The sequence below is a fragment of the Mus pahari genome, chromosome 5 (genome assembly GCF_900095145.1).
Source record: "Mus pahari chromosome 5, PAHARI_EIJ_v1.1, whole genome shotgun sequence".
Lineage (NCBI taxonomy): Eukaryota > Metazoa > Chordata > Mammalia > Rodentia > Muridae > Mus > Mus pahari.
The window spans coordinates 106,086,228-106,113,860 of record NC_034594.1 but is presented as its reverse complement, the minus strand read 5'-3'; the positions used below and the strand labels follow the sequence as shown (position 1 = coordinate 106,113,860).

The following is a 27,633-nucleotide window of genomic DNA, read 5'->3' as shown; positions in this document are numbered from 1 at the left end:
GAGCCCAGGGCAGTTAGAGGCTGATTCTGCTCAAGATTTATGCTATAGACTGTGGTGTGGTACCTTGCAGGAACCCTGTCCCTTACGGGTGGTGGTTCTCTGCCAAGGGCTTGGCATCAGATAGACCAGGTGAAGTTTATTCTCTGACTTTGCCTATTCATATCTGCCTCATCACACATCTGTGCCAGGCTGTTAACAGGGCTTGTGTAGCATCGTTGAAACCCTGGGTTTTGATTTACAGTACTACATAAATTGGACATGGTGGCACATGCCTGTAATCCCAGAGGCAAGAATATCAGAAGTTCAAGGTCATAGTTGGACCCATGGCAAATTCAAGGTCAGGCTGGGTTAAGTGAGACCCTGTCTCAAAACAAAATGAAAGAAAAAACAGAAACTGTCCCTGTCTGCCCCCATCCCATAATATGCATTTCACAGGCTGTGAGGTCAACTTCCAGGGCTTTTGGAACCTTTTTCAGTTCTCCAAATTATCAGCCTGACTTTTTACTCCTTACTCCTCTGTAAAATGGCTTTCCCTTCCCTCTCCTCCCTGCTAGTCTCTGCCCCAATCATCCCTGAGGAGGTCTGGCTTCCATGAACCCCATGGTTCGATGAGGCCTTTCTCAGCCTCCCCCGTGGTGTCTGGACACTGCTCATCATCGGCCTGCATCACTACTGCTGATACGGTTTAGATAGGGAATGTCTACCTTAAAGGTCTATGTATTAGACTTGGCTCTCAGCTGGACACTACTGGAAAGTACTGGAAATTTAACAGGTGGAGCCTAAGAGGTTGTTTTAGATCATGGAGCCATATGCCTGGTAGTGGGCTGTGGAACAGAATTCCCCATTGTCTATTTACTGGCTGCCATGAGGTATGGCCTGCCCTACCCTGGGTTCCTTGCCAATATCTACACCACAAGTGAGAAACAGTGGGATCTATTAACCAGGCACTGAAATCTTCTGTTAAAAACAAAAGTATTTCTTTAAGTGTGTGTATGCGTGCACATGTGTGTGCATGCATGTGCACCTCCCCTGTCTGTGCAGGTGTGCATGGAGGCTAGAAAAGAGCATCAGGTTGGAAGCTGCCTAATGTGGGTGCTGTGAACCACACGGTCATCCCTTACAAGCAGTCTTAGCCCCCAAGCCACGTCTCCAGCCCCCTCCCCTTTTTATAAGGTATTTCTGGTGTTTTGTTACAGCAATGGAAGGTTGAATAACATAATCCACATTTAATATTTCATAGTATTTTTGGACTTAGTATGCACCAGGAACAGAATTGTTTGTATGTATGTATGTATGTATGTATGTATGTATGTATATATGTATGTATCACTGGAGCCTCATCTTATGCTTTCCTATAAACGGTATAATTCAGGTTAGGAAAGGGCCAATGATCCATAGAAGGTCATATAAAATTGTACAAATACAATTCCTTTGCGGCCAGTTACATGGTAAATACTCAAGGTAAAAGCATTTCTACGCTGATTCAACTCAACTGTAAAACTCTGCAAGGAAGGAATTCTAATCCACAGATGCTGGTATCACCTGCACGACGTTAATGCACGGGGGGGGGGGGGGGGGAGCGGAGAGCACTGTCTAATACCCTTGAACACAGGGACTCTGTCCTCTACCCTTAACATCCGCCCCACAGCATCATTGCTTGTCTGATGTGTGTTTTCTGTTATATTCTAGGATGGTTCCTCGCTTGTGGCACATCTACCCCTTCCCATTTCTGAGGTGGGGGGCGGGACCACAGAACAGAGTCCAAGGAAATAGCTGAGTCTGCTTTTTGATGAGACATACAGGGATACAAGCCATTGAAATAAACTTCCATTTTATTTTACCAAATATAATTTATCAGTTAAGTCGACATTTGTCAATTCAGTTATAGTAACTATAAATAATTCTCTTAAGACACAATTCTGTAACTTTTGAAGGATATGAAAGTAAACCAATTTTGTTTCTTCCAGTCAGGCCAAAAGTACATGCAATAGGGTGTGACCCGGTGGGAAGAAGTGGATCTTCTCCTGAATTCACTCTCCTGTCACTCCAGGCCCCTCCACTCACACGCGCGCGGAGCCTGGGTGCCCCTACCTTTCTGTTTTCTAGGCAAAGGAAGAAGGATGCTTCAGTCTCCAGACAGCCTGATCCAACTCCAGATGTCAGGACAGAGCAAGTGGCTGGGGACCCTGAGGTCACACTCTTAGGGTATGATGCCTGTACTAGAGTCTTGAGTTTTGAGATGGAGTTAGGGCAGAGGGAAGAGCAGAAACAAACTCAGATCCACATTGATCTGCATGACACAACCCCAGCTAGACAATCTCTATGAATCCGGCCAATTCTACAGTTCTGATGTCAGAGGAAATGAGGCCGAGAAGGGCCTGTAGGTCTAGGCACAGTGTTGGTGGACACAGGGCACTGCTTAATCCTGTTCTTGGAGGCTGACCCTTTAGGCTACACAGAGGGAGGAATTTATGGGCTCCAGACAAACAGGCCAGAAGAACAGCCTGCACCCCATTTGTTGAAGAGTTTGGGGCATGTGTAGGGAAGGGGCTCTGGTGGTCTTCGAATCATGGACAAGGCAGATACTGAAGCAGCCCTATTGATATCCAGCTTGTTGATTCCAAGCCCTCTTCGGAGTGTGTAGCAAGATGTGGAGAAGAGAGAAGCCGAGGGAGGAGGGTATTTGAGGACATGCTGCTGCTTAAGCAATGGGGCTGGCAGTCACTGCAGAGTTAGGGGCTAACGAGGGAACGTTTACTGCCAGGTTGAAGAGGCACAATGGCCTCTGTAGCCTAGGGGTGAGGTGAGGTTAGAGCAGTGATTCCCTTAGCACTGGTGGTTAATGCCGGGCACTGAACTTAGCACAGTATGCACCCTGTAAGGACTGCTCAGTGAAGAATTATTGCAGGCTGGTGCTGTGGAAAGGCTCATCTTGGGGAGGCTGAGATTTGCTGAATGAGTGAATGGTTGATGCATGCCCGTGGGCAGAAGCCGAGAGAAAGGCCAACAGAGCCCTGGTGTGATAGAATGAGTGTGTTTAGGAAGTGACAGAGGCCAAGACGGACCGTGTGGTTATGTCATGAGAGACAGCGGTGAGACACCCCCTGGGGTTGCATCAATCTCCAGGTCATTTGGCACATTCTCTTGTCCTATCTATCCCCAATCTTAGAAGCCCATCTGGCAAGCTGCATGGAGACGGCGGAGTGTGTGGAGAGAATTAAGAGAGGAGGCTTGAACTCGGTTCTCTAGACTCAGGGGGCACGTGGACCTTTGGAAACCTGTGGATGACATGGAGCCATTAAGAGCCCAGGCCACCACTCACTCAGCAGGGAAGCAATCAGGCAGTTGAGCAAGGCACGTGTGTGCAGACGGAATCCCCAGTGCACCTGACTCTGCGGGCGGGCGGGCCTGTGATTACGAGGAGCTGAAGCAACTTTCCCCTGCCTGGTGCTGTGTGTTGGTCCACTTCTATAAAAGTACGTGCATGTGTGGAGTGCTAATTATCCCTCCTCCCTCTGTTCAGCCAAACCCTAAACAACCCGGAGCCCACTTAAGAGTTTCTCATTAGGGCCGAGGCTGAGGTTGCTAAAGCTAATGCAAAGGTCCCCGATGCTGGACAGGATGCCAAGGTCCCCATCTAACCTCCTCTGGAGGCACCCACCGTGGAATTGCACTTGGTGATTGTCTCAAAGTCTGCTTTTACTGCTTATGTCAGCCCATCTGTCCGTCCCGAATTCTTCCTATCCAAACTTGGCTCAATGTATAAAAATTCCCATTGAAAATAATGAGAATTTGGTATCAAAGTGAAATCCCAGAAAGGCAGGGAGTGTAGTGTAGGATGGGGTAGGGAAACAAAAGGAAAATAAAAATCCAAATAGAAAGTGCAGAGGGGTGGGGGAAAGGCTGAATGGCTAAGCTAGTCCCCAACATCTGTGTCTCTGTCCCCAATGAGCCAGAGCACATGGAAGCTGAGTGCCAGGAGTCCGGTGCCAAGCAGGTCCCCCAAAGCAGTCAAGTATGGGATGGAGAAGTTGTCGGGGTCCAGGCCCCGGCCCCACATCCAGTGCACCATCCAGTCTGCGATGTACAGGAGAATCAGCACCTGGGGAGACAGAGGGTTCTGCCTGTAGCCACCCGCTTTCTGCAGGGGGAGCCAGAGGCCACAAAATTGGATCTGTTCAGTGGATCACAAGGCTTGGCCGGTCACAACCTTTTTGCCAGGACAGCTCCCAGCAAGCCAGGGGCTTTCTAAACTAAATCCTGCTCTTACAGGAAGGCTGCCCTTGCCTCAATTCTGGGTCAGATCATTCTTCAGTTACTGCAACTCCTGCCATGTTGGCCTCTCCAGGAGCCTGGTAGGGGCTGGCAGGTAGAGCCAGTTTCTCTTACAAGGCCCTGGGTAACAGCTGATTATACAAGCTGCTTTCTTTTCACCCTTCCCACCCTGTTGTTTATTCTAACATTCATCTGTAAAGTAGATTTATGAGCCAGTCAGCGAAATATGTCAGTTATAATGCATAACAGTAGTTCAACAGTACATTTTGGATTATCGACTACGTCGATTTATTTGCTCCCTCTCTTATGTTCTATAACTATAGATGGTTGGGAATAACCGAGATCAGAATATAGGTACTGGATCAGGACCAGTGGTACCTATCGCCTGCAGTGGAGAGTGAGTCACAAACGTACAACCTCGGGCCTAACGCTCGGCCTTGTGAACAGGAACCTGCATGTTAGGAAGAATTACATGCACTTTGCAATGGGAGCAGCACTTCATCTAGGACATTCATACCTGATTTAGGGGTCCCTACATGACCACGTCTATGTGAGAATGAGATGCTTTCTAACTGTTAGGCTGACACACGGTCATCTGGTGGGGTTTATGCTTGACTGTACTTTGTAAAGATTGAGGTATGAAAAATCTGCCTTAAGGGACTCAGGGGTAGGAGCCAGTGCTGTTCCCTGTTTTTAGGTAAACTTGGTTGTTTTGGCCTCTCTGTAAGGAAGCCAGGGATGACTATTCTAGAACCTTCCACACCCTCTGCTCCGCACACAGCTACCTTGTACTCCCGTGGCCCTGGCCCTGGGTGCCATCCAGTCTCTCTGGAACCTCACAGCCTTTCTGACAGCTGCAGAAGAGTGCGGCTGGGGGCCTTTAGCACATGTACCAGGGTGGAAATGTCACAGCTGTCTTCACAGTTTGGCCTCCCGAGTAGCGCAAGGACACATACAGGGACAGGTGGCAAAGGGACCTGGCAGAACTTTACAGGGAGCAATTGTTACCAGGTTGCCTCTCCACAGACTCAGAGAAGGAAGCACAGCTAAAATTGACCACGGGGTCATGACCCCTAGGATGGGCAATGGGATGGGCGTGTGGCTTTCAACCCAGGGGAAGGGATCAACTGAACCGGCCACAAAAGACCTTTGGCTTGCTCACGGTCCCTTCCCATCAGGGGTGCACCTGACTACATCTGCAAGGGAGCGTGGTAAACTGGCTAACAACTGCTGGGACCAGCATATGGTTGGTTCTCAGCCTGGCTCTCGCCAAGATTCCTAACAGACAACTTTTCTAAGCACTCAGTTGGGGGTTTGGAAGGAAAATTGCTTATGGCTAAATTAATAATGCCATGGGAATGCCAAAGCATACAGAAAGGAAAGGCTGGATGAGTCTTCAAGATGGATTTGTCTTGTACAATGGTTTTGATGCTTGTTCTAGCTGTGAAAAACCCTTATTTTAAAGGAAGCCCAGCAGAGGACAGGGTATAGGTGGCTCAAGCCCACCTCCTAGACACCCTGCTGCTGGTCTACTCCTCTCACTTTGAAAGTGTGCTACTGAAGCTGAGGAGGGACACGACCAAGCTGAAGTCACAGAATGGTGGTAATTCTTCCAGAGCCAGTGTCTATCCTCCTGAGTCCTGGCCAGAGAAAAAGTGGCAAGAGACCAGGTCCAAACCTGGGGTTCTTATTCCATGTGGCCCCTGGGCTGTCCCCTGCTTCTGCTAGGCCATACCTGGAGCAGTGCAGCTGTCATGTAGAAGATGATGAAGATTAGGGTGAGGGTGGTATGCCCGCCCTGCATACAGCTGATGGTGTAGAGGAACACCAGGTGTCCTGGGACCACAAGGAGGAAGAGGACCCGGGCTGAGCGTGAATTCACATCTAGAAGAGGAGAGAGGAAGACGGGAAGAGAAGCATTGGATCCAGGAGGTCACAGGATGGCCAATGCCATTTTCTAGGTCAGCACACAGCTATCTCTCTAGGGTGTTTCAGGAAAAGACAACGTCTCACCTGGGCCTCACTCTTCAGAAATGCAGGCACAGCCCAGCAGAGGAGACCCTTGAACTTGGGTCCCAGCTGATTCTCTAGTGAGGTTCCTGGCTGCCCTCCCCCTCCCTCTAAGGCAGGAATGGGCCTGGGAAGGTGAGATGCTATGGTTACCAGGGCTGAAGAAGGTGGTGCACGGACTGGGGCAGCGTCGAGGAGTTGGCTCAGAGTTCTCCCCTGGCATGCCGTTCATGTGGAGGAAGGTGGAGATGCGGCTGGCCTGCACAGCCACCAGATTGCCCCCGACACCTGCAGAGAGACACCCAGGACTCAGACTTGGAGGAGGAAGGACCGGGAGGAAAACACCTTGTTCTTTGTCCCGTATCTGTAGAGGCCCTGTCTTCTACCTTTACTAGGGGCTGTGCCGACATCACTCTTCCCTCTGGTGCCACCAGAACACAACAGAAGAAGACAAATACTCCACAGCTTCTGAGGGACCCTCTATCTAGGCTTTCAGCTTCCCTTACACTCAGGCGCAATAGTCCCACACACCCTTGCAGTGGCTCTTGGAGTGTTGGCAGGGATGTGGCCTGTGTGCTGCGCCGGTTTGTGCAGCGTGGACCCCCGCCCACTACACAGCAGGCTCCAAGGCTCTCCTTGCCTTCGCTGTCTCTGGAGCTGACCCCAGCAGACACCTAGCACTCACACACTCACCCGATAACCAGCTTCCAGTATCCAGTGTGACCTCTCATCTGGCACTGCCCTGGTAAACGGCTGGTTACCATTTCCCTTTATCGTCACCCCCCAACCTTGCCTCTGTACCTCTCAGCTTTACCCTGAGCCCTGAGAGGTGAACTGCTGTAGGCCCCACACCAGTCTCTTGTGCAGTGGAAGGCCCCAGCAGGTAAACACGGAAAGGAGTTTAGTGTTTTTTATTTTCCTTCTGGATCCTTTTGTGCTTTTTTGGCAGGAGCTTACTTACTCTTATAGGGAGCGGGTTGAAAATCTAACTGGGATCCCACAAGACAATGTTTGGGTTCCCTGGCCCTTCAGGGATAGAGGCTTTCTTTCTTTCTTTCTTTCTTTTTTTTTTTAAAAGATTTATTTTATTTATTATATGTAAGTACACTGTAGCTGTCTTCAGACACTCCAGAAGAGGGCGTCAGATCTTGTTACGGATGGTTATGAACCACCATGTGGTTGCTGGGATTTGAACTCCAGACTTTCAGAAGAGCAGTCAGTGCTCTTACCCACTGAGCCATCTCACCAGCCTGGATAGAGGCTTTCATGTTGCTGATTTCTGGGTTTCTCACAGTTCCCTGTTGGTCCTTTCACGCCATCTCTATCTTTATTAGGTCTTGTTCTCTCTGAGCTAGATTCTCTGGCCTGCTGGAGCCCTGAGTGACACAGAAGCCAACTCCCTTTTTGTTCCCCCAGCAGCTGATGCTAAGGTCTCACCATTAATCACCGGTGTGAAGACAGCCATTCCTGCAAAGTTGGGGTCCGAGACAGTCTTATCCAGGATGAGGCCTCCCACACTATAGAGACACGAAGACAAACGTCATAAAAACACGGAAGGTTCTGCTCCAGTCTCTGGGACGAGAGGCACAGGCCTAGCTAACCTTGGGGACAAGGACAGCAATGTGGCTTCCAGGAGTCTCTCCTTTCAGTCTTTAGTTCTCGTGCATGCAACAGTTGTCGCTCATAACCTGACTTGGCACAGCCACCTTCCCGTGAGGCTCACTGTAGCCTGCCTGCTCAGCACTGATTTCCTCTATGGTAACTGCACTGGCTCCTCCCTGAGGGAACCGGCTCTCTCGAACCCAGTCACTGTGCTTCAACTGTGGCTAAGCCCGGAACAGCTGCATTTCCAAGAGCAAGCGACTGATTCAAGAACAGAACTGTGACCAATTGAAGAGGAAGCAGTGACACTCTATCCTGGGTCTTTGTGCCCTGTTGGGGGAAAAGCCCCTCTGTCCTCTTGCTGGGATTGGTCGGAGTCACAGGAGTGAAAACCTGGACTGCTGACCCCCTCCCGAGAAGGCGGAGCGACAGAGAGTCCCAGGGTCCTGATGACACTGGGACACTGCATGTGTCCCTGAGTGCAGCTGCTTTTTAGTTCCCAAGGTCAGGATGCTTTGGGATGAAACCTAGTAGAGATCATTCCTGTTACTTGCAGTAGGACACATGGCTGACACTACTAGTGAATTTCCAGTATGTGCTCCGTTTCTCCCCCTCTAGGGGTTCAGATGGGGGTCTATGCTGAGGTAGGAGTGGTATTGGGGATGAGAACCCAGGGCCCCAGCATACCTGCTGATGGCCATAGCAATGATGACAGGCTCCCAGCCTGAGTACAACACCTCCCTCGTGGCTGGGCTTCTTCGGGCCAGCACCACCCAGACAGGCAGCAGGGCCACAAAGAAGGCACACACCAGGGGATAGATGTATCGCCAGTGCTCTGTGAGGGCAGAGATCAGAGGGAGATAAACACCATGACCCTAGGTCCCAGCTTCCCCCAGCTTAGGCTGCAGATGTCCCAAGAGACCAGCTCATCCACAGTCATTCTACCCTAAGTGCCTGGACGAAGAGTGCCTCACCTCATCAATGAGGCCAGCTTTGCCCATTCTGTAGAGGAAGAAATGAAATAGAAGAGCTACCTAGGCACTGTACGGCTTTTGAGACAGTGCCATGCTATGGAGCCCAAGTTGGCCTCAGACTATCTTCCTGCTTTTCCCGCTTGAGTAGCTGGGATCATAGGTGTGTGTGTACGCCGCCATGCCCAGTTGAGGCAGGAAAGTTAACAGGCAGAGACCAGACTGTATGTCTCCTGGTCCTGGCAGCAATCTCTGCCTCCCATCCTCTTTTCGTTTGCTATCAGATTCTAGTCTTCCATTCTTTCCTTTCCCTTCCCTGCATCTCACCTCTCCAGGAGAAACAAAACCCCTAGGATCAGGCAGGGATGAGTGCTGATACTGCCTCTCCTCTGGTGCCTACAGGAACTGACATCAATCAGTGTCTATCTAGCCTTGCTACCCTGCGCCCGGAAGTTGTGACAAACTGTTCGTACAGTTAACAGTACAGGAAAAATCCTCACACGCTTGCAAAATGGTCCCTATCTCTCCCCATCCCACCCAAGCCATTCTCAGCGGCCTAAGCCTTACTCAGTTCCAGGTAGAGTCCCCAGCTGATGCCTGAGAGGAGTGCCAAGGTGATGAGGTCGCCCAGGCTAGCGGCGATGGGCGTGGCCACGTTGTCTGGGTTGATCCCGATCTTCCGAGACCCAATGATGACTCCGATCATGATCATACCTGGTGAGGAAGGAGAGGCAGGCCGGGTAGGGTGAGAAGGGGGAAAAGGACATTAATAAACAAAAGGGAATGTCAATGTGCAAGGCAGAGCCAATACCTTGGGAACAGCATCCCGCCCCCCCCCAAACCCTTCCCTTCCTTACCCAAGACCAAGGAGGCAATGAAGGCTGTAGCCACACTGCTGGCGCATAGCAGGAACGCGTGTGGGATGCTAAAGTGGCCGTCAGGGATCCAGCCAAAGACGACGGCTGCGATGGATGCCAGGAAGCCCACCACCGTGGCCTGTACCTGGGGAGAGGCGTGGTAATGTGGAGTCTTTGGCTGAGGTCACTGACCACCCAATGGATAATTGCCAGTCCTTAGCAAGCACGCAGGGCTGGGCTCTACAGTCCTTGCAGGCTAGAAGGGTGACTTTATTTCGTTTTCAAGCTACCCTAGAATAGGGTAATGTACCCTACAAAAATCCAGACATGTTGCTGGCTGGTTGGAGGCTTCTCTGCAGATGGGGTGAAAATCAACAGCCCAGAGATCAGTCAGAGTCAAGACCTGGGATTCAAGGCAGGGGGGGGGGAGGGGGAAGACATTTGATCTGTGTGGCCTCCTGGGAAGATGGGACAGCAGTGGCAGAGGACACTCTAACACTCACACATCTGATTCTACTGCAAAGATCAGTGGAGGCTCAAAATCCCCCAAACCACCGAGTGCCTGGACATGTGATGTGGAAGTTGCTGCGGCTCCCCCTGTCTTGGCCATTCTCCTGAGTAACTAAGTCACCTCCTAGCCTACTTTGCAGATGCCGGAGAACCATGTAGGATCCAGCTGGGCTGACCTAAGCCTTTCAGGGATTCCGGACTAAGGAGATGCTTAGCCCATTGTCTCTGGTCTGTGTTTTCTTACCTGGATAAGGGCCATATTCCCCGTGATCATCCGCCAGAGCTCCTTAGGTGTGTCCATTTGTCCAATGTTGGCCTGGAAGAGGGAGGGTGAGGGGCTGGAGCAGGCTGCACAGGGTTTGGGGCTCTATCTGTTCGACTGGATCAAAAAGCAATGCATATGGATAGCCAAAGGCTCTAGGGCCAGAACAAGAGATCACCCAGGGCAGGCGCACTCCGGGCTGTGAGGGGGGCTGTGGCAGAGCCCACTCTGTCCTGTTTATCCAGGCAGCACATTCCTGCATGGGTCAGTATGACTCTGTCCTGGCCTTGAAGCAGCTTGTTCTCTTAGGGTAGGCAAGGTCAGTTGCTGGCCCAAGGGCTGAGGCTGCCAGTATTTGGAAAGGAAGGAGTGGGCTGCACCAGCCAGGAGAAAGGAAGAACAAGTTGGGGTGGGTTAGGCTGGCTGCCCTCAACACCATCTTCTCCAGACTTGGCCACGGAGGGCCCTGCCTGGTCCTGAGTTTTAACACCTCTTGCCTCTCAGCCACGGCTTTCTATTGGGCTCAGTCCACGAAATGCCTGTGGCTGATCTAAAGGATTTTGGGAGGTGGAAAGGCAGATTCTCTTGAAGAATAAGCTGCTGCGGGGGAAGGGGATGTTTGAAGGGGGGTGGGGATGGCCTGGCTCGGCTCCTGCCCAGCTGCAGAGTAGGGCTGGAGATCAGAGGAGGCCCCCACCTGTGTGGCTGGAGGGACCAGCATGATGCCCGCCTGTCAAAGCTGCACAAACAGTCACGAGGCAGGTTGCAAAGCAGGAGGTGGGGCAGGCATCCAGGGATGGCTGGGACATCCAGAGCCTGAGCCTGGGAACCATTCTGGGCAGGGAGCCCCTGCCCAGGGACAGGACACCCAGTCTGGGATCTCCCTCCACGGCTTCCCTTTCCTCCCCGGGCCCAGGCAGTCTCCATGTTGCCTGCTACCTTCTCCCTGCCCCTCTCCCCTACTTCCCACACTTACTGCAGTGGACAGCCTCGACGCCAGGGTCATTTCCAAGTTCCCTTTGAGCCCCAGCAGTGCAGGCACCAGGATGAAGACCTCTGTCACCTTCTGGAATACCTCCCAGTGCTATAAGATGAACACAGAGTCCAAGAATTTCAGTACCTCAAAGGACGGGCATTGAAGCTGAACAGAGTGGGGTCAGGGGACAGCAGAGGGAAATAGGGTCAGCTGGGGCAAGCACGAGAGGCACCTTACCTCCCCCGCAAGAAGCCTGAAAGTAGAATAAGTAAGTCTATGAATTCCAAAAAGCACAGCCTAACCCCCATCTCAGAACAGGTCTGACTCTCCCTTCTAATATGCTTTCATGAGGACCCCACAGAGGAGCCACCCCACGCTGGCTTATGCTCTAGAACCCTTAGTGATATACTCTCTCGGAGAGCACTCTGTAGCCCCCTCGCCTTCCTTCATCCAGTTGCTCTGTGGCCTCGGCCTCGGGAGGTGTTGTCTCAGCTGTGGAGAGATCAGCTCCACAGGGCTGGAGCCGGGGTGACTAGAGCGTTTGTTTGGTTTCTATTTCCAAGGGCTTTGGGTCTCAGCCACAGTGACTTTCCCCAAGCAGGCTCTGAATTTAGACATTGCTTCTCTTATGCTGGTCTGCAAGAGATTTCTGATTCCTTTCTGTATTCCCAATCTCTTAGCTAACAGAAGCAAATACACCCCTGTTGGGAGAGGCTGGGCCTCGAGTTAGGAGACATGGGTTCTAGTCCTGGGTCAATCAGTCATGGATCTTCCACCAACTTCTTTGGCCAACCTATGTTAATGCATTTTTTTTGTTGTTGTTGTTTTTCATTTAGTCACCTTAACAAGCCAACAAAGAGGTTTTGTTTTGTTGTTGTTGTTCCCATTTTGCACACTGAGTCCCAGGAAGTACTGTCTTAGTTACTGTTGGAGCCTAGGTTGGCCACTGAAAGGCCCTTTAGTTGCAACCAAAATTGAGGATTTCCCTAAAGAAGCTGGGATTATTGCCCTCCCCCATGCCCCCTTTCCACCTCCCCCCGACCCCCGCCCCTAAAGGGTGTGGAGTTTTGAGAATGGAAAGCCTGCATGTTTGTGAGGGGAGGAGGGGCAGACAGCAGGTGGAGGTCTACAGGTTCTTTTGGGTGTTGGAGACAAGGAGCTGTAACATAAGTGTGCCGAGTGAGAGCCTTATGAGTCTCTAAGAGATACAGCGAGGGCTCTCATGCTGCTTCCTCAGCAAGCTTTCTTAGGATGGATGGCAGGCTGGGGCCCTCAGACATGCTACAAGGCACCAAGCTCCTGCTCAGGGCTAGACCAGAGAGCTAGCTCATAAGGCAATTCCAGCCCCTCTACCCTATTGCTAAAGAACAAGGCTGCCAATCCAAACCAGTGAGATGTCAAGTGAGCTACTTGTTAAGACAGTTAAGAGGACAAACAGAAAATACCAAGTATTGGCACAGACATGGGGATGGGAACATGTCTGCATTATTGGTGGGACTATAAAATGTAGCTACTTTGAAGATCAGTAAGACAGTACCTCACACTAAAAATCAATTGCACGTGCATCCCCAGCACTTGGGAGGTATAGGTATTTCTGAAAGCTCAGGGCCAGCTATCTACATAGCAAGACTGTCTTAAAAATGAATAAGCCAGGTGGTAGTGGTGGTGGTGGCGCACACCTTAGTTAAGCCCAGCACTTGGGAGGCAGAGGTAGGTGGATCTCTGAGTTTGAGGCCAGTCTGGTTTACAGAGAGTTCTAGGACAGCCAGGGCTACACAAAGAAACCCTGTCTTTAAAACAAAAACAAAACCAAAAAACCCCCAAACTAATCAACCAAATAAATACCCAAATATGCTGGGGAGATGGCTCGGTCTGTAAAACGCTTGATGCACAAGTCTCCGTACTAGAGTTTGGATCCCTAGCCCACACACGAAAAGCCAGGCACAGCAATGTCCCTAACCCTGACACTAAGGCTTGTTGGGCCTTGAAGATTAATCGGTCACCAGCTTAGCCAATCGGGAGCTGCAGGTTCAGTGAGAGACTCTATCTCAAAAAACTAAGGTAAGAGATGGGTCTGGGGAGATGGCACAGTGGTTACGAACACTAACTACTCTAGCAGAGGACTGGGGTTCTATTCCCTACACCCACATAGTGGCTCACAACTGTCTATAATCCCAAGAGGTTTGACACCCTTTTCTGGCCTCCTTAGAAGCATCAGGCATGCACATGATGTACTGATGTGCATGTGCAGGGAAAACACGCATACACAAAAAAGAATGCTTGTGTGTGTGTGTGTGTGTGTCTGTGTGTGTGTGTATACACACACATGGTGGAGAGCAACAGAAAAAAAATGTCCTACGTTGACCTCTGGTCTACACGTATGTGCAAATACCCATACAACATGTACACAATTCATGTAACACACACACACACACACACACACACACACACACACACACACAAACAATTAAACAAGTAAAACGGCCATATGGTCTAGCAATCCTATTTCTTCTCCTGACTATTTAGCCCTGAGTCCTAAGTATTTATCCAAAATAACTGAAAGAAAGCAGGATCTTGAAGAAATATCTGTCCACTCCTGTTCATAGCTTCATGTATTCATGATAGCCAAGAGGTAGAATCCATTCAACTGTCCACCAATAGCTGAGTGGGCCAGTACAATATGGTATACAAATACTGAAGTATGACTCTGCCTTGAAAAGGAAATCCTGTCCCATGCCACAACTTAAGGACATTCTACACAACAGTCAGCCATGACAAGGCAAATATTGTATGATTCCACTTATGTAAGCTTTGCAGTAGTCATCACATTCATAGAAACACACACACACACACACACACACACACACACACACATACACACACACATACATACACACACACATACATACACACATACACACACATACACACATACACACACATACACACACACATACATACACACACAAACACACACACACAGAGAAAGAGAGAGAGAGAGAGAGAGAGAGAGAGAGAGAGAGAGTTGCTAAAGACAGAGGGGGGCCTGAAGAGAATGGGATCAGCATTCCATGGATGCAGAATGGAGCTGAGAATGTAGTTTACTTCCAGATGGTTATGGTGTAGTTTTATGTTATGTGATTTTCTGCAACATTAAAAGCAAACATACAAACAACCCAGATGGTGTGTCTGTAATCCTAGCATCCAGAGACTGAGGCAGGAGCATTGGGAGTCTGAAGATAGCTAGAGGTACAAAGAGAAACTTTATCACAAATAAACAAACAAACAATGAGATGCACAAGGTTGGGCCAGGGAGCTGAGCTGAAGACACTGGTGGTCCTATAAGGCAAAGGACTTGCCTTCTTGTTAGTGTTCATATAGTGTGTGAAGTGAACAGGATCCAGAGGATAGCTCGTTTTGTCAGGGCCGCAGCATAGCCTTGTCTGAGCTCCTAGGCCTAAGATTCTTTGTAGTGGCTCCTAAAGGACATGGACTCTCTGAAGACTCCCATGAAGGAAGAGGCACTCCCGACCCCATGGCAGTTGTGACCTTTCAGCCATTGCTTTTCAGACGCTGGGGAAGGTGAAAATCTTCCCCGTTCCTAGGCAGCCCCTGTGAGGTGCCTCATGAGCCCCGGGACTGTTACTCTTGGACAAGGCTGGGAGATACACCCTTGGGAATCCAGCTCCCTTTAGCTGAGGCCTAAGCAGACTTGTTCTGTCTGCTCAAAATGGACAATCAGCTTCAGAGTGGGAAGGATTCTTCCCTTCCCTTAATGAGTGTGGGCTTTGGGAGCTCCCTCAGAACACGGTCCCTCATCCTACATGCCTGCCTTCCTGTATCTAAGCTGCTAGCTCTCTGAAGGTGATGGGTGTATACCAATACAGAGGAAAGAGTAGAGGGAAGCACTCAAAGTGTATGAACTGTTTGTAAGGAGTATAGCATATAGTATCATTAAGAAAAAAAATACAGTAGGGCTTGGTGGGACAAGCCTGTAAGTCTATCTTCAGGATGATGGGACATGTGAGTGAGTCTAGCCTGGGCTACGCAGCAGTAAGATCCTGGAGAAAAGAATGTATAAAGTTCATTTAACTCCCCTAGCTGCCACCCTAAGTACCCCTAATTTTCTCCTTCCAATACATATACACCCTCTGCTTTGAACTACAGGGGAATCCAGAAGTTGTGGGGTTTTGGAAGGGATAAGATGGGGTGTATTGGCATAGGAAAGGATGAGGGCCAGTAGCAGCCCCCTGCAGAAGAAGTCTTCCCAACTCACGGAATACAGCCTGGAAATCGTACTACCCGATCTTCTGGCCCAGCAAAGCCCTAAGCTGGCACCTGGACTGAAGAGCCAATCCCCATATCTAATTTTCCTACTCACAAAACTCTCTCAGAGAAGCAGCCCAGGCAGGGAATCTGTGACTGTATGCTTGCACAGGACTCTGGGAAGCAGAGCCATCCAGAAAGCAGGGTGGTCCTGAGGTTAGGGGTTGAGGATGGATCGGTATAGATGAGAGTGTTTTCTCTTACTCCTTTGGCCTAATTCCGGGCCATCGGGTTTACCCTGGCTGGGAGTGTCAGCCAGTGAAGTCAAACTAGTCAGTCAAGCCATTAGCCAAGCTACCACCCACACCTTCCTGAACCAATGGGCATGGAACAGGGTCCAGGAAACTCTGCTTGGCTTTCGGGGTAGAAGGGACCACCTATGGATCTTTACTGCTTCTCAGAATCTTAGCCTCTCTTCCTTGGTTCTCTCACCTCAGTTCCTGATACTCTACCTGTAAGGTATATGATCAGATGGCTGCTCCCACATTTAAAACTAACCCTGACCCAGAGCAATCACTCCAAGCCTCAGAGCTCCGAGATCTCGCTGTGACTCCTTCCTTGGCCATCCAACCTGCTCTTCCGCCTGTCACCTCATCTGGCCCAGCCTCCTGTTCCGGAAGCAGATTAGTAAGAAGTCAAGTCAGGGTGAGGAGAAGATGGAATCAAGACGTTAAAATGACAGCCCACACCCACACCCAGTCTAAGCACAAGGCACCACGCTGTTTAAGAACTTTTCAGGTAATCTTGGGTCAGGCTAGATCACAGTTTCTGTCTGATAGAGGCTTATCCCACAGGGCATCCTGGAGGTGTTCGAGCAGAGGGGCCTCAGGGCAATGCCTGCATGTCCAGAGCTGTATGAAGCAGGAGAAAAGGAAATGGCTCTGATAGCACACGCAAGGCAGAGGTGGGCAAGGAAGACAGGAACTGAGTGGCCGGCCCAGGGGCTCCAGCAAAACAGCTTCTGTCTGTTTCTCTCCCATACCCTTCCCCAAGGCTCTGCTGGGGGGTGGGGGTAGGGTGTCTTACTCTCTCTGGATACTCAGCAAGTCAGAGTGCATTAAAACAAGGAGTGGAGAGCTCCCCTACTCTAATCTAGTTGAGAGGTTCTATGAAGATCACATACCACCTTCTAAACGCCCCCATTCCTCACAAAGGCTGATAGAAAATGGTTGTAATGCCCTGCAGGAACCCAGGAAAGAACTTGGCGGAGGGGGAAGGGGCAATAAAGCACAGGCAGCTTGAGGCTCCTATGCAGTCTCTTTCTGAAGCCAACACTGGGCTCGTTCCTACTTCCCTCGAAAATATTGGCTGCAGTGGGCAAGTCAGAACAGACTGCAGTCTGCTTCTCTTCTAACCTGGAGAATCCCTCGGCTCCTCATTTCACTGTGGAGGCTACTACACGCAGGAAGCGACGCAAGGGGTCTGACGGAACAGAAGCAGGTCTCTAGGAAAAGCCCAGTATTAGCTGCTGTGGGAACCTTGGCTCTAAGAGGCATCTCTGTACTGTTCACTGACTCCTGATGCTCTGAACCATGGGGACCTTGAACAACCAGCTAGCAGATAGCCCTATCCAGGCACTTTGAGACTGTCTCACTGTGGGTTATTTTATCCTGAGAAAGGAGAACACAGGTGTGACTCCTGTATCTAAGAGCATCAACCATCCCCGTCACTCCCTGTCCGTGTCTCCCCTCTCCCCCATACTCACCCACTTCAGTTCTATTGCTGTAGCCATCTGTGGGCCCTGCTTTAGCCCAGCTGTGGTGGGACCATGGGGGGAGGGGCACAAGGACAAGCCAGTCATTGTCATCTACACCAACTGAACCCTAGCTCTGGTATGAGCCAAGATGCCACACTGAGGGAGATGCCAACCCTCTGTGGGCATGCTAGGCAGCTCTGGAACCCCTACAACCTAGGGCGTAAAGCAAGGCATCAGAGGGCTGTTCCTACTCTGGAACCCTGACATGTCAGAGGTGGAGAGTGAGGGGGTAGGGGAGCTAGGCCCTACTCTCCATTTGACTTTTGCTCACTTTAAAAGCCAATGCCAAGCGTTCTGGTTCCCAGTCTGCCCTGTTCTTCAAGACAAGACAAACCCAGCAGGCTCCTCAGTCTTAACCCAGAGTGCAAATCCCGGCCATAAGGAAGAACACAGGGGTTACTGACACAAGCTCTGGGAGAGACGACCACTGGTATTTCTATGCCACAGTTTCTCATCCACAAAATGGAGATCGATGCCTTTTTCCTACTTTTTAGGTTTACAGGAAAGACCCCCATTACCCTACACTAGCATTATCATTATCAGAAACTAAGCTAAATGTCTCCTGGCTCACCACAGGATGCTTGTTCTGTTTTCACCCTGTGGTGCTGGGGATGGAAACTTGGGCTTTGTGCATGCTAGGCAAGCACTGTACCACTGAGCCACACCCACAGCCCTGAAGCTCTTTGTAGGCATTCATCGAGAACCCCCAAATGGTAAGAGTGAGAACCAGGGCCTCAGAGAGAGGTGAGGCAGACTACAACCCCAGTCTCATGTCTTCTCACCTTCTTCCCCTGACCTCCTGCTCTAAGCAATCGGGGGTGGGGGGTGGGGGTGGGGGTGGAGTCCCAAGCTCTGGATTGGCTTCCTAAGTCCGGGTAGGAACAGTCCTCACAATAACAGGTTTGGAGAGAGGGAAGGCAGCACCAGGCACTTTCACAAGCTATAAATATCGTTCTCATTGGCTTCCAAAGCTGCAGGGTTCTCCTGTCAGACTCATGGGCTACATGGACATTACATACAGCGCCTACGACCAACTACCTTCAGTCACCTGAGAAGGGCCCGGAGACCCCTATGGTAGTCTCTGTGTGCATGGCTTGAGTGTTAGCTGGGCACAAAGGGAGGTGAGGCTGAACCTCCTATCCTTTTGGGAGATGCCACAGTGAGGGAAACCTGGGACAGGGTGGGAGGGAGTGGTCCCCGAGGACCAATCTCCTTCTGCCCCTGTCTTTTGGAGCACCTAGGATAAAGCCAGCATTTAGCAAGCACTGGACATACCCTGATTAGCACTGATAGAAAGCTGTGTGTGTCTCACTGAGCTTCAAAGGCTTTTAACTTCAAAACAAGACTTTCTCTTTCCAACCCGGAGGCTCTTGGTAAGTCCAGACTCACAATGCACTAAATACAGCTTGCCCCTGCTCTGGCTCTTAGTTCCCAGGTATCCTACCAACTCGTACTGTTTTGTCTATCCAGTATCCTCACAAAGTTTCCTGTTTGCCCAGAGCATGTTTGTGACAGACAAGGAGCAAAGAGAGACACTTCTGCCCAGGTCTGGTTACATTCTGCTCCCATCCACAACCCTTAGAGCTTCTTCAGATCTTATGCCACCTTCCCCAAACCATCCTCACTCACCAAGGAGACTGTGCCAAGGATGCACAAAGATCAGCAATACAAAATGCCTTAAGAGCTTTCTCACTGGGTCTGAGACCCTCCTGACAGCTGAGTAAATTCCTGCCCAGCAGGGGGAATGGAGGAGAGGCCTGAGAAGGAGTGTTCTATCATTGGTATCCTTGAAACCTCCAGAGAAAGGAAAGCAGGCATAAAGAGGAGACCCATCTAGATGTCTCCTACTGAGCTGGAATCAACAGCACTGAGGAGGCATAGCAAGTAACAGCCCTGCTCCTCTCCCCAAGGCTGAGTTCTAGAGTTACATCTGTTACTGTTAGGCAACACTGCTCTGACTCTGACCACCTCCCTGGGGCTACTTGGCCTTTCTGAAGGTTCTGCAGTAAGTAACAGAGACAGCAGCGATGAAACCAGGGATGTGATCCAAAGGGAAATAGTATTCTAGGAAGCAGCGCCTGCTTCTGACACAGAGGTGGAGAGGAACTTCTAAGAGTCAGTTTCCCAGAAGGCCAAGGTATCGAGCGAGGGCTTGTGAGCAGAGGCCACCCTCTTCAGGTCTTACCTGCACAATGTCCAGCACCATGCCAGCTGCCACAGTCCCAAAGCCTGCCAGTAGGAAGGGGAACAGCACTTGCAGTCCAATGGAAAAGGAGGTCTCCTTGAGCGGGGAGGGTGGCGCGGGACCCCGGTCTGTGCTGACATCGTCACTCTCGTTACTCTGGCTCCCGTTCTCCAGCAGGGCGTCCTCCTCCCGAATTCCCTTGGCGTTAGCTCGGGACTCAATCACTACCACCTCCACCCCATCAGGCCCCAGGAACTCTGAGGTCCCAGCCAAGGGCTCTCGCCCAGGGCCATCTGAAGAACAAGGAGAAGGAGTAGGGCCAGTACCATTCGGCTCGTGGATGTCCTTTGGCTCTGGCTTAGAGGACATGACAGGCAGGGAGGAGAGGAGGGGAGAATTTATTTATTTTTCTTTCTCTCTTCCACTCTGACTTGGGAAAGAACTTAGTCTTGGGGTGAACCCAGGCTTGATTGCCGCAAGACCTCTTCCCACGGCTCTCCACTCCTACCGGGCACTGTATAAACTGATCTACTAAAAGACAGCCCCATCAAGCAATGCGGCCCGGAACTGGAAGGAAACAAAGTCCTCACCAGACGCAGCAGCTGCCTCTAGGGGTGGTGGGTGCCTGCTCCTGGCAGCTCTGTGCCGTGCCAGGGGCAATCTTTGGTTCTCAGTGGCCAGCTCCTCAGAGCAGGAGCATGCAGAAGGGGAGAGCACAACCTGAGTCTGGAGTGCCTGATGCTGCGGCCCTCTCTTGGGAAAAGCTGAATAAGTTCAGATCATTCAGAATGAAGCCTCAGTCTGAGGCCAGGGCTTCTTCCCACTCCTGCTGGGTGCCTTCAGTGTCTCACAGCACCTTGGCTGGGCTCAGCTGGTCCCAGTATCTGCTATCTTTCCCCTCTCTCCCAGAGATGTCTTCCCTTCTTGAGAAGATCTTGTACTTTCTTGGTTGCCTGGTCCTTAAAGTCACAAGAATCGGTGTGGAACACCTTACATTGGGAGGAAGGAAAAAAAGAAGAGAGAGAGAATATGAATGTTGGTATATAGCAAAAACCAGTTCCTAGTAGGATGATCTGCAGAGCATATGGTATTACAGGGGTGGCTATTAGCTGTTCTTTTCCTGCTAGAATTACACTGTCCTGCCTCACTTCATGTCGAGACCCAGTGGGTTCTATTCCCAGCAGCCTCCCAGCTAGCAAACCACCACCCAAAAGGAGGATGCTTCACAGGAGACCTTGGCATTGCCTTTTGAGCCACCTGGGGTGGGCAGGGATGTGCTCAGCAGTTGTCTTCTTGAATCTTGATAAGAACTCAGTATCACTTAAGTGAAGTCCCTTAGCGGTAAAGTTACAGATTCAGATGCAAACTCCCTACACAGTCATTCTTCTTGAGTGACTTATTACAAGACAGCAACAGGAAGACAGGGCAAACAGAGAGGCTGATCACTGAGGGGAGCAAACCTAGACCTCTAACTGTCCTAGCCTAGCCCCCTGCCGGGATGGGGGGGGCGGATGCCAGGAGGACTCCCCAGGCAACGGCAGGGCAAGCTGGCCAGATCAAGAACCAGAAGCCTCCTACCGACTCTTGCCCTTGAAAGTCAAGAGTTACAGAAACCACAGAGGCAAACCTGGTCCAGGCTGCATCTATACTTCTCTCTATGCTAGGTCCTGTGAGCCTAGGCATAGAGATAGGACCTGCCAGATAGGACCTGGCAGTTAACTAGATTGAAAAGACAGAGGGTGAAAACTACTGTTTATTACTGACATTTTTGGTTACCTGGCCTCCCCCCTTTCCTCTAGGGTTACTGACAGCTAGACATGGTGCAATTCTTAAAGACAAAAATATTGGTGGTAAAAGGTGTAGAAAGAGGAAAGAAAAACGAAGTCAGGCAAATCCAAGTGTTACAAGCTAATATGCATTTACTCTCAAATCATGCCTCTGTCTTTGCCTGCCCCGATTTTCTTTGCTTAAAGGAATCCCCAGGAATTGACTCCAACTTGTTGCATTTCACCAGCATGGCTCTCAATAGTAAAAAGATAAAAATAAAAAAAAATTCCAGAGGGCTTTGTAGGTATGAACAGGCTGTTAGTATTTCAGACACTCACAATTAGTCAACTCCAGTTTGGTTAAGGCAGAATCAAACTCTAGGGCCCAAGTTATGAGTCTTCCATTAACTCGGTCACCAGCCAAGCCACCTTAACACAGCACCGTTGTTTTCAAAGATCCTCACTGACAGTCAGCCAAGAGGAAACACTCAGTCTGAGTCCACCGCCCCCAAGCCAGCAAAGTTTCTGAGTTCCTTCACTAAAACCTGCCACCCCCATCCTTCCCGTCTTTCTGGCAGGCCACTTTGACCTGGAAGGGGGCTAGCAAGGGGGGCAGGTCAATTTCTCAACTACATCAGCAGTAAAGCCAATACCGATGGGCCTCAGGCTCTAGGAAGCCGCGTCTCCTTTCCAGGCGGGGATGGACAAAAAAGCCCGGTTTAGGTATCCCCAACTACACGGGTGGGGAGGAGGAGTGCCTAGATGATTTCCGCCGACTCCCGGCAACTCAAGACTGCAAAAGCACCGCGTCCTGGAGTCCCCCCGCCCTCCTCTCCCTCCCTCCCAGACCCAACAACACTGACCTGCGCTTCGCTGGGGAGAAAGGGCGCCTGGAGAGTGGTAGCAGGGGCCCGCGGAATCGGGGGATGCAGGGTACCTCCTCTTCTCATCACTCCTCCCCCTCAGCCGTCCTCCTCGAGCCCCCGCGTGTGCCCCGCTACACCCCCAGCCAAGGCGAGCGTCCAACCGCGACACCCGGCTCGCTACATTTCGCTTCTGCCTTCCTGCGAGGCCGCCGCTCCGATTCCACGAGGGGAGGTGGCCTGGGGGCGGGCAGGATATTCCGCCTCGGGCCGGTGGGGACCGGACTGGGCCTGAGATGCCGAGCTCGCTCGTCCCCAATCGCCTCTTGCCCGCGGACTTGGACAAGAGTGTTTGGCTGTGGGTGGCAAACGTGATCTGGGGCAGAGCGGGTGGTAACCCCCCTCCATCAAGAATAGATTCAGGATGGACTACTGTATCAGCCAATCAGAGCTGGAAAGGGGGCGGGCCCCGCCCAGGCCCCGCCTATTTCCCCCGCGTTTCGTGAGCTAGGGGCGGGGTGAGGGGGGAAACGCAGCAGAGTGACGGGAACTCAGAATTGGAGGGTGTTGTGGGCTCGCGGTGCTCAAGCGCGGGCGGGTGCTGCGCTCCGGAGTTCCCATGGCTTCTCCAGGCGAGCGTTCTGCTACGCATGTACCCCTGAATCTTGACTATCTCTAGTGAGCCTCTGGGCCTTCCAGAAGACCCGAAACCACCTCCTTGAGCCCGCCAGCTGGCGATCGCCCGGGCCTCAGCAGCCATCGCGTGTTCCTTCCCCACGCCCAGTCCCTACCTTCTTCCTGGGCACAGTTCCTATTCCTCAGGCTCTGCATCTCTCCTTTCTTGTTCCTCTGGGCGACTGACCGAACCTTAATCTGCCTTAATAAAGTTCCAGCCTTGAAAGGGGTGGGGATGGGCAGGCTGGAGGGAAAATTTGTTAGACTCATGGCTAGGGCAACACACACCAATGAGGTAAGGGCGGAGGGGAGCGGGTTTCCTTTGACCCAGTCGTGGCCCCATGGGAGAGAAGTCTCCATCCCGGGCGAAATGAAGGCCAACTTTCCCTGACGCACCTTGTGGGATCAAAGTGTTTTCATCCTCGCTTTTGCCACTTCCTCCCTGGGGTGTCTTCACTTCAGCAACCCAAACTCAGTACCAGTTAGTTCCCTTTGGGTTGTTTTTGTGAAGGGGATGTGACCTCCCTATAAAGGAACTCCCATTTCCAGCCTTTCCCCTTTCCTTGGTAGAGCCTGTGACCAGAGGTTCATTTCCTGTTCCTTTCTTCCCTAGAAAGGTGCTTGGGGGCAATTTAGCATTTCTCTAGACCGTTGAATAAGGTTAGGATGTATCTAGGAGAGAAAGAGAGAGAGCTGGCTTGCTCCGCAGCGCAGCAACCGGAGAGGGCCATTCCTTTGGACAATGATAACAAATGTATCCACAAAAACCTGTCCCCACCGGCTAAGCCAGCAACCCCGGGTTCAGCTCCGCTGCTGGGATATCAAAGGTCTATATTTTTTTAAGGACCCAGCAAAGCAAATGTCACTGTAGTAGTACTCCAATTATGGTCTATGTTTGGATATGGAAGTTACTCCTAGAGTGGCCAACACTAGGTTTTCTCCAGAAGGACCAGTTTTGTGAATAGTGAGTATTGATTGGGAGGAAAACTAAGACTGACTATATATGGCTGCCTGAGTGTTGGCAGTATTAGCCCTTGGGAGACAGAAGCAGGAGACTTTACAGAAATGAGGTCATCTGGGTCTACCAAGAGAGTGCCCGATAGTCAGGGTTATACAGTTGAGACTGTCTCAAGGCCAAAAACTTTCACCCAATAGCAACTTAAAAACAAAATCTTTGTCCCTCTCTTATTTCCACCCCTACACTTTTTTTAATCTACTTGAAAAGTTTTTCTTTTTAGTTGAAGTAAACCGAACATATGGGAAAGTGGGTAAAACCTAGAGTATGGACCAACAAATTATGCACAGAGAATAGGTTCATGAAACCACCACTAACTAAAGGAAGAATTCAGTCATTACTGCCACTCCAGAAACCCCCTTGGTCACTCTCTCACCCTTTTTCCTAGGGTGGCTTCTGTCTGACACTGTTCATTTTGTCACTGAGCATTTGGACTTTCTATAACAGAACCTCTCAGGAGGTACGATTCTGTGCTTCATTTCTCTCACTCATACATCACATGTGGTACCATTTGTTAATTCATCTTCATTTTAGCGTGATGTCACTAAGCGAGCACAGGGCGATTTGCATCCATTCATGCAGATTTCAGTTGTTTCCAGGTTTTGTTGTTATATGAGTCTGCTATGGCATCTTTTTATTTTTTTTTAAAGATTTATTTATTTATTATGTGTAAGTACACTGAATTCTTCATATACTCCAGAAGAGGGTGTCAGATCTTGTTAAGGATGGTTGTGAGCCACCATGTGGTTGCTGGGATTTGAACTCAGGACCTTTGGAAGAGCAGTCAGTGCTTTTAACCGCTGAGCCATCTCTCCAGCCCCTGCATCTTTTTATTTTTGAGACATAGTCTTTCCACGTAGCCCTGGCTGACCTAGAATTCACTGTGCAGACCAGGCTGCCTCAAACTCCCAGAGATCTGCCTACCTCTGCTTCCATCTCTGCCTCTGCCTTCCAAACATTGGGATTAAAAGCATGTACCACCCAGTCTGAATTTATACATTGGCACATTGGAACAGGGCCAGATCATAGGGCAGGCAAATGTTTAGCTTTAGGAAACACTACTAAACAATTTTCTGATGCGCTTTTTCTAATTTATATTCTTGCTAGAAATGCCTTATTGTTTCATAGCCTTATCAACACTGGTATCACCAATCTGAAAAGATTATAAAGTTGTAGCTATTTAATTCTAGCACCTAAGAAGCAGACAGGTTCATCTCTATGGGTTCAAGGCCAGCCTGGTCTACATAGTGAGTTCCAGGCCTGTCAAGGCTACGATGATGAAACCCTGACTCATTAAAAAAAAAAAAAAGAGTATCGATTCTAGTGGGTATATAATGGTATTTCCTGTGGCTTGTTTGTATTGTCCTGAAAGTTTCTTTGCCATTTGGATTGTTTTTTAAGTATTATCAACTTTCTACCTGACTTTTTGACTTTTTTTTAGGAGTTCATATATTTTGGATATGAGTCCTTCATTAGCTTTAGGTATTACAAATATTTCTTTAAGTTCATAAGCACAGAAGACATTATTTTGGAATATCCTGAAGGGCCAGGTTCACTGGGTCAGGATTATGGCCTTCATGTTTTAGTCACTTCTGTACCTCTGGTACCAGGCACACAGTAAGTGCTCAGTAAATATAGTGAATGACTGATGGGAGATAGTCAAATCAGAGACTGGCCTTGATGGGTGATAGAGAGGAGACTGGCCTAGACAGTGTGGTTGATGTTATGCTGATTCCTAGAGTTAGACAGCAAGAGAGCCTGGGGGGAAGCACGTTTCCTTCCAGTCCAGCTGTAACCTTGGGAAGAGGAAGATGTCTCATCCTTTCTGTACCGAGAGAGCAGAAATAGCTGCAATCTATGAAGTGAGAAACACAGATGTGGGGAGCAAAGGTCACAGATGAAAAGACAGGAATTAGCAGCAGGTAGCAAGCCAGCCAGATACTCCAGGCAAGACTCAGCCATGAGCATCAGAAAGTGTCAGGAAGCCATGAGTATGGGTCTCTAAGCATTTTCATGACCCTTTGTAAGACATGGACTTCCATGTGCCCAAGGAGCTCACATGTTTCTCATCTGGCCTTACAGATGTGTCTACTACTGAGCCAGTGAAATGTTTCAGTGAGAAAAGGCACTTGCTGCACAAGCCTGGTGATATAGTTCAACCCCTAGGACCCACGGAAAGGTGGAAGAAAAGAACTGATTTTACAGAGTTGTACCTGCTGCCCACATGCTACTAATAATAAAAAATTAAGCTATGAAGTCTTTTTAAAATGAAAATGTTATTTTTATTTAACATTATGTGAGTATGTATGCCTGTTTATGTGTATGTGTGCTGGTCTGTGGATGTGTGAGTGTGTATTCACATGCAGGCCGGAAGAAAACTGGGGCTGGAGTTATAGGCAGTTGTCAGCTGACGTGGGTGGTAGGGAAGACTTCTTGGGATAGCCTTTTCCAGTCTTGCTTGACACTTGTCTTAATTCACAGTTCATTCACTATTGTGTCACATGGTTCTCCAAACTCCACGGCCTTCCTTCAGGTACAGCTGTTGACCACTAAGAGCTCCTTTAAGACCAACTTTGGGAGCTGTCTTGATGCATCCTAAAATTCCAGAGTCCCATAGATTTGGAGTCCCTCGCCAGCATGCCACAGTCACAAGACTAGCCCAGCATGGCTGGAAATTTTTCCTGGCTTTTGTTTTTCTGAGTGTGTGTACCTCCTCCCATTTTTCCCCTTGCTGTAACCCCTCCCTACTGCCATCCTCCCAGAGGTCACTTCTTTCCTGCCGCCTGGAGCTGAGGTGATATCCTCTTCCGGCTTCATTCAGCTCGAAGAGGATGTAGGGATGCGGGTGGTATGGAGAAGTACGGCCATCTGTTCTCAGAACGAGGTGTCACCTTGCCTTGGCTTCTCTCTAACTGAACTCGCAGTTCCCAAACCTTCCTTGACACCCACTCGGGGATTTCTTCAAGTAGAATTGTTCAAGGTATTTCACAGCTTTCTGTTGAGTGTAGCTGGGCACATAACAGTGGGCACAACCATATAGTGATTTATAACAGGCACTGCATGGACATAAATGTGGCATTTGCAGAGGACAGCATTGGGCATGTGATTGGGTGCATGTGGGGTACAGATGCCAGATGAGATGGCCACTTACACAGCTTTGCCACCCCACCTCATGCTTATAACCATCCAGTGTCACCAAAACAGTGTTGCAAGGTAGAATGTGCCACAGCTCTGAAATTACATGGGTTGAATCATGCTTAGCCACATGTTAAGTACATGGCCTTGAGTTACTGCCTATATATTTCTGAGCCACATCTCTTAGAGGGGAGGCAAGAGCGCCTTTCTCCAATATTCTGGATTAGTGGCAGTGTCGCATTTGCAAAACTTCCTCAGAGATGGACTGTTCTGATTTCACAAAAAAATGAAGAGCCAAAAACCAAGCAAGAGCCACCAGGAAGGGTCAGCTCATACTTTCTGAATTCTAACATTGAATTCTAAACTTTGCAGACCGTGAAGAGTTAAGGATTGGCAGTCTCAGAATAAGGGTGCTGGTAGGGAGCTAATGGGGCTACCTTCCTTCAGAG

The 27,633-nt window shown here is 50.0% G+C and overlaps 1 protein-coding gene across 1 annotated transcript; it reads right to left on the bottom strand.

Annotated features, from left to right (window-relative positions):
* Positions 1-1,814: 1,814 nt before the first annotated feature.
* On the bottom strand, positions 1,815-22,772 carry Slc41a1 (solute carrier family 41 member 1). The gene is made up of 11 exons (XM_021197552.1): positions 22,360-22,772; positions 19,731-20,719; positions 11,464-11,571; positions 10,470-10,541; positions 9,716-9,860; positions 9,426-9,572; positions 8,575-8,722; positions 7,723-7,802; positions 6,439-6,573; positions 6,011-6,159; positions 1,815-4,102 (listed from the first exon to the last, which is right to left on the bottom strand). The coding sequence occupies exons 2-11, from the start codon at positions 20,097-20,099 to the stop codon at positions 3,917-3,919; spliced, it is 1,539 nt and encodes a 512-aa protein (XP_021053211.1). The 5' UTR covers positions 20,100-20,719; positions 22,360-22,772; the 3' UTR covers positions 1,815-3,916.
* Positions 22,773-27,633: the final 4,861 nt, after the last annotated feature.